Consider the following 7,014-nt stretch of genomic DNA (forward strand, 5'->3'; position numbering starts at 1 on the left):
CGTTGTTGACATCAGCATTCCAGAGAGTCTTGTTACCTCAGGTCAGATAAAAGTAGACAAAACAGATGTTACGAGTTCTACAAGCCTATAGCTGTGTTGACAAGGGCCTCAAAGACAAAGGGACTGAAGCAATACAACTATGCATGGACAACAGGTTCGGTGCCAAATTGTCAGACTCAAACACGGACTCATCGCATCATGTCAGACTCAAACCCAGACCCACATGCATGAACTTGAACCCAAACTTTTCTTTATTCGAGTAAATTAACAGAATTCAAAAGAAAAACCCAGTTAGGCAGCGTTTAAACGCAACAAGATTATCAGTCGTATTAGAAATGAAGCACACCCGCATGCAACAGTGTTAGATCAATCGCAATTTGGAATAAAAGGGAAGTTCCAAATTAGCGTTGTTGACGACAGCATGAGGAGAGTTGTAATTATGCACCTTTCCGCATCGCTACACCAAGCTTGTAACACTTGTATCAAACTTCAGATCTGCAGCCATGCAAAGGTCCTGGAGAGCATTTGGAATCAGCTAAGGTTTGCCATAATAGGACTTCAGAAGTGTGCTTTTGATCCACACATCCTCATCAAAATCCAACGTCTAATCTTAGTGGCATCACCTGAATACAAATTAGCAGGATAAGAGACACCTAGGGAAGTCAAGTAAGTGACAAGGAGGAAAGTGGCAAGTCCCCTCCCCAAACCCAGCATTCAAAAAAAGTAAAAGCAAAGAAGAAAGGAGTAGGGTACGCAGTGTCCCACAAGTGTGCTGAAGACATGGGATAAACAACCCTAACTCACTCTAGAAAAGTTCAAGACGCTTGCAAGGTAAATTGCTAGCCTTAGCTCTCGGCCTCTCTGGATATTTGGTACGAACAACACCAAAATTTGAAATGAATCTAACTGAGAGTCATCTTGGGAAATTGGTGTCAACAACAGGTCTCATCCTCGTACAATACCCAACAAAAAAAGAAATAAATCAAATCCTTCGTCAGAACAAAGGCAAACAAGGATAGAAAGCTGTTAAGGATGGCATTACCCCTATTTGCTTGTAATTATGGAAGATTATTTTGCTATATCTGAATGTAGTGAATGGTTCATTAAAGTTGGCATCCAGTTACATCAATCCTTCAACTTTGCTTGTTCTGTCCTTGTTCCCTGGAAATAAAAATGGTGAGAGAGTTGACAGGAAAGTGGTATAGAAAGTTTGTGAAAAGCATTTATACCCAGCAGTTAAACATTTCTTCAAGTTTAACACGCTTTCCTCTGAGATCGATGTTCTTCACTCAACTGCCTTTCAGTCTTTGAGATGCAAAGTGGACATGCAGCTGTTTCACCAAGTGCTCTTTCAACTCGTTGGGTACCTTCTGTCGCAGTGAATCATGGACACTCGCAAAAACCTCAAGTCTGCCAGATGGGGGGAAAAGAACCAATGAATGGAGCTCGCGTTAAAAGGTAGAAAACATGTGGTCTTATGTAAAGCAAGTCTACACATGTAGCAAAGATGCTGTCAATATGCCTGAATCATTTCTTGAGTGACAAAGTCGTGGCTATGCATGGCCTTCATTGGCCCTATCACGCTATTGGTGTCAATGCATTTCGGAACAATATGTTGTGCACTTAATACAATCATAGGAACGAGTGTATAAGGTAAAGACTAGTTGAACAAAATGTACAACACGGAAAATATCTTGTTAACAGGGAGCTGAATGCATCAAGAAACTTCGAGTTACCTCCTTATATGAATAGATGTTAGCAAACAAAAGCTCAGCAATGAAACCTCAAGCTAGCAGCTTACCTTGAGGTCTTCCTTTTTTCGTCTGTGCACTCAGAATCTTGCGATAAGCGTGATCTTTTTAGTTGTCTGAAAGAATTTCGCACAGTATCACACCAGCCACATTGTAGCAGCCATTCACGACTGTCAGCTGCAAGCCTGCATAAATAAAGCCAATATACCATTTTTAAAGAAATTGCAATTCAGCAACAAGCAAGTGCAAACTCGTAAACGTTTGGAAAACAAATGGAAGTTCAGATTACTGAGACAACCCTAGAACCAACAGAAAACAAGCATCATACTCACCGAAGCTTCAATTCCTCATACTTGGAAACTTCCAAAGGCCTTCTCTCAATTGGCGTTTCATGGTTACTTAATGTTTCAGCAACCATCCCCTGTGAATGCTTATCCTGATTCACACAAGATCTGTCGGGCAAGTCTCCTGTCCCTCCACCATTGGACAGACTTCCATCTGACTTCTCCTTCCTCTCACTATGACCATTGGACGACAATGCACCTACCCTTTTCTGTACAGATGCATTTTGTGCCAATGGTCCATTACTACAAGATTTCGGGACATGTTCTGCGTGAGCACCGTTTAAAAGTGCCTCAGTATGCCCTTTTCGAGCCGAGAGAGGGGCTCCTGAACAATGACCATTCTCTTTAAGTTCTAGTCCCCGTCTTCCAATACTAGACACAACGTGATGGCCTACATTTTGAGAACAGCCTGGCTTTAGCTTTCCAATACTAATACACTGACTCTGCTTTTCAACCTCTTGCTTATGAAATTCGGCAGTATCAATCTCAGCGTTTCTAGAATCTTCCATATTCCCATTAGTATCAACAGGTGTCACACTTGACATCCTCTTTGGATGCCCCAAGTCGTTTGATGCTTTTCCATTATCATTACCAAAGGGTTTCCTGGCCTGGCCGTTAGAACAAGGCTTCACTATGTTGAACCTTACCTGCTGAACACTGGAGTCCCTAGCAGCACAACCTGAAGAAATAAGTGATTTTTGAATGACACTGTTCTCCTTAACAGCCGATTCCTTGATAGCAGGCGCTACCTTGGTGTTCTCTGTTGTAATATTTGTTGCAAAGCCGTTTTGAAAACCTGCTGAGCCTTTGAAAACTGTCTTGGTGGTTTTCCGCACATAGAAAAGAATATATGCTTTCTCTGAAAGGACTGACTTAGCACTGACAGATGTAACCAGAGTATCATTGCAGCAAAACCATTTTCCATGAATGTCCTGCCAGAAAAGCCTTTTCCATAAATAACCTCAAACACAATATCTTTGGACAGAGGCACTTATCTATATACCTTACCTTCACATACGAGTAATAGTGGCCACAGTCTTGAGAAGAACCAGCATGAACAATGACAGCATACAAAACGTATTCAGGTCTTTGATCCTACAAATTTTGTGGCCAAAAAACCTTTGTGGTTAGCAATCCTGAAAAATAAAAGGGCTCACAAGAAGCAGCCTAGCAGATGACACTTATTTTAATTTTGGACAAGGAAAATGTTTCCTACACAAAGACACACACACACACACACACACAAAACAAGCACCTACACAAACATGTTCATATAAAAAGATTTTTACTGATAGTTTGAATTTTGAAATATTAGAGACCATACTGTCCAAATTAAACTTGCCACAAAAGATTCGCAAGCCCAAGTTACAAACTGAAAACAAAAGGTTGCTTCATTCATCGCCAAGACAAAGAGGCTATACAGTAACTAAGGGGGTATGGCATGGACAAGGTGCTGTTGCAAAAGAAACATGATAGATATCTAAGCAAACCATATACTGCAGTTGCACTGGACAGCATGCTTTAAGAAAAGCTCAGTCAACCTCCAAATCCTAACAAGGGACTTAAGCACAGCAAGCCAAACACGAAAAAATGATCAGGCCACGAGAAGGAAAATAAAGACACCAGGTAACTGACAACAGCTGGCATACTAGAGATTTTGCCCGGTAATGCCCTAAAGAAACATAGTTGAGGACCTTCTGGAAATGAGTTACCTGACTATCACGGCACATGTGACTGTATAACTCCAAATCTTCTTCAAAGCTGATATGCCGGTCAATTTTTCCGCCATAAAAGTTTTCAAATCTCTGTGTGCGACAAAGAAAAAAATGCTGATATGAGTATCACTATAGAAAATTCCATACAGCGTGAAAGGGCTTAGAGGAGTATCTATGTATCACATCACACTGACACTGACCTTCAATTGAACGACCAGTACGTTTGGTGCTTGAGAAACTGACATCTGCTTTTTTGCCACTGTAAGCTTCTTGCACCTGATATGATGTCAATGAGTAAGCCCATGCTTTGTTAGAATTGTAACAAGAAGCTTATTGCATCAGATGCGTACATACTTCTCACATTTATATTTGTTGCTGCCATCAAGAACTTCGGGCTGAAAATAACGGCATAACGCATCCTTCACAGACGCTAATTTGAAGACATCCAAACTAAGATCCATCATTTCGTCAAGTTTGTTTGACTCCGTTTTGCAAGAGAGACACTTCACCTGACTTTGCAAGATGCCACCAAAAATGTCCTTCACAACAGTTCGTGGCTCTTCTTTCAAAAGTTTCTGACTATCTTGCCTTGTCCTCAGCTTGGAAGCAGAGATTATTTTGTGCAGCTTCACACACACATTGTTACAGGCCTCAATGACATATCGGAGGAACTCGTGGGCATCTTCTTGCCATCCTTGGCGAAAATGCTTGGCAAACAAAGCGAGACAGCTATGTATCCTGGCAGGAGACTCAGAAATTGAGTCAACACTCAAGGACCGAGCAATTCGTTTCTCCACCACACAGAAAAGGCAAATGGAACTATTGCTGCTATTCGTAAATGAACCTGCACAAAAGCATATTGCGTCAAAATTGAGCGTGAAAGAACATTGGCAACTCATCGAATCATATAACATGTCAAAGGAGGCCATAACAAAGTAGATCTGCAGTAAAATGTAAATCTCTTCAATTATTTATCAGACTTGACTGTTTGTCTGAAATAGCAAAGAACGGCAAATCCATGCATTCCAAATATTCATATGAGCCAAGCCTCAAGTAACAAAATGCAATACACCTTCCTCATTGCTTTATTGTGACAATCATTTCTGCTGTACAAAAAACTCCATTGTAGTTGATGTTATTCTTCAGTATGGTTCAACAAAGGCCCACTAAGACAAACTTGTTCAAATGTTGATGTGTCACAGCATCTCATGCTGAGATTCATTATAGAATGCAATTAAGCACGATAAAATATTGTCAAGACTAATCAAACATGAACTTCAATAAAAAATTATATTTTCCAAAGATCTTACATGATGAAGAGTGATGGTTTCGAAGACAAAAATTTGCCAACGGAGGTGTGTAAGTCAGGCATTGAAGTACACTGTTGAGGTAGCAACTGTTTCCAAGATTTTTGAGACCCAGAGGACACCCTTTCCGAGCCTGCAAGGGTAGCCAGTTCATTTCCAAATTTATGCCACTGGCCATGCGACTTTGGGGTCGAGCCAAAGCATGAGGTGGGCAGGAGAATATTACACATGTTGAGCTTGAAGACGCATAGCTACATTCAATCCAAGGAAAATGTGATTGTCAACTCCAAAAATCTGACAGGTGGAAATTCCAGTAAAATCTTGCAATCATGCAAGCCCAATAGCTGATATCTGTCTGCACTGCTTCTCTTCAATGAAATCAAACCCCGGAAAATGGACAGCGGTCTTCAAAGGCTAGCAGCCTTCTAGGGTTAGCAGTGAACAGCACGGATTTTTGGCTGCCCAGGAACAACTCTCGTCAGTAAGCTTCACGGATCAAGCTCAAAAACGCTGGATACTCGGAGCGATGGAGAAAAACGACTCTTCAGATCTAAGCGAGCGTGCCGATGGGAGGAAGTGCTCGGAGAACTGTGAATCTCGATGGACCAAAATTGCGTATGCTGATGGAAGTGCTCGGAACAACTCTGCGCAAAAAGGAAGGCTGTCGGATCGTCTTCAAGGGGACGTCGATCGCGGAAAAAATTCCATCACTCGAAGCTGCGGGGCCGTCGCAGTGTCGCACAGCCCGATAGGGAGAGATCGTAAGAGAAGCTGATCGATGGCTCAAGAAGCTGGTGGCGACGGTAGGATGACCTAAACCTAATGAGCCGCTAGTCAGTTCAACCGTCTCGTCGAAGCCTGACCGACCGACCGACCGACCAGTAAAAGTTTGTAGGCATCATTACTTGGGAAGCCTAATATACTTTTGCAATTTCTAGAGCGCAGAAGCGATCGCTTGGCAATTGCCCTCGAGCCAAATCGCATGGCCAAGATCAATCTCAAGCTTGCTTTTAATAACGACCTCATGCTGCATGCATCTTATCGCAGAAAAGCAACTCACGCTTGGTGTCAAAACAGCAGAGAGGCGACGATTGGTTGAAAGCTTTAGAGTACGAGCTGGAAGCCAACACTGATTGCTTTGAAAGAGTGTTAATCATCATTGGCTGCTCATCATTCATCAGCCTCGCCCAGCAGATAGGCCCAAGAGCAGGCTTACCACAGCTGGGATGCAAAAGGTGGGTGCAAGGGTCCTCAGGCGACAGATGGAAGATTGTCATGGCTACCCTAGGTGGCCAGGAAGATTGCAACGCCACCTTCAAAGTTGTGTGTAAAACATGTTGTCGACAGTTCCAATGGCCACCCTTGAACGCCATACCCCCCCTTAGGACGCATTCTGACCACCAGCATCCCTTTGGCTGCCAAATCAGCCCATGTAGATGGGCTTGATAGTTGCGACGGCAGTCGTTGCTACGTGTTCCTCTGTGGAAGCCGTCCTGGTTGACTATGTCTTGAACCACCAGCATTCGCCATCATAACTTCCTATGATTTTAACCATAGTTGATCTTGCAAAGTTTAGGCTTTATAAACAATGCATACGATCAAACCGGCAGATCTCAACCTTCCCTGAGCTTTCTGTCTCCCTGATGACACAGGGAGAATCAAACGAGCTTGAGCATCAAGCTAAATTGAAAGGAGAGGAACGACACGGAAGCAATGGTGATGGTAGATATGATAGCAGAAGTGAACACAACAATCCACATGACAGTAAAAGTCTTCTAGAGATGATGATGGAGATTGCAGTAAAGATGATCGACACCATGATGAAGATTGTGGTAGACAAGATTGACGTGAGAGAAAATACGAAAGACGAAGAGAGTATGTCCCGGGCCTTTTGTCC

At 42.6% G+C, this 7,014-nt stretch overlaps 1 protein-coding gene across 4 annotated transcripts; it reads right to left on the reverse strand.

The window, feature by feature from the left end:
- Positions 1-228: 228 nt before the first annotated feature.
- Positions 229-5,984, reverse strand: UBP25 (ubiquitin-specific protease 25). 4 transcript variants are annotated; one of them, XM_086499543.1, is made up of 10 exons: positions 5,121-5,984; positions 4,165-4,654; positions 4,011-4,086; positions 3,808-3,900; positions 3,104-3,190; positions 2,084-3,027; positions 1,802-1,936; positions 1,230-1,410; positions 1,043-1,161; positions 229-514 (listed from the first exon to the last, which is right to left on the reverse strand). In XM_086499543.1, the coding sequence occupies exons 1-8, from the start codon at positions 5,293-5,295 to the stop codon at positions 1,290-1,292; spliced, it is 2,121 nt and encodes a 706-aa protein (XP_086355669.1). In that variant the 5' UTR covers positions 5,296-5,984; the 3' UTR covers positions 229-514; positions 1,043-1,161; positions 1,230-1,289. The 4 variants fall into 4 exon arrangements, with proteins under 4 accessions (XP_086355669.1, XP_086355668.1, XP_086355667.1 ...); XM_086499542.1 differs by having other exon boundaries at positions 229-623; XM_086499541.1 differs by having other exon boundaries at positions 229-623; positions 805-1,161.
- Positions 5,985-7,014: the final 1,030 nt, after the last annotated feature.

This window comes from Adiantum capillus-veneris, chromosome 25 (genome assembly GCF_014529385.1).
Source record: "Adiantum capillus-veneris isolate H3 chromosome 25, ASM1452938v2, whole genome shotgun sequence".
Lineage (NCBI taxonomy): Eukaryota > Viridiplantae > Streptophyta > Polypodiopsida > Polypodiales > Pteridaceae > Adiantum > Adiantum capillus-veneris.

Bases quoted from the DNA above. Each gene is read 5' to 3' on its own strand.
- UBP25 (XM_086499543.1), bottom strand. From the start codon at position 5,295: ATGGCCAGTGGCATAAATTTGGAAATGAACTGGCTACCCTTGCAGGCT. The intron at 4,087-4,164 runs GTATGTACGCAT...ACATCATATCAG, and splicing joins AACAAATATAAATGTGAGAA to GTGCAAGAAGCTTACAGTGG. The intron at 3,191-3,807 runs GTAACTCATTTC...CAAAATTTGTAG, and splicing joins ACATGTGCCGTGATAGTCAG to GATCAAAGACCTGAATACGT.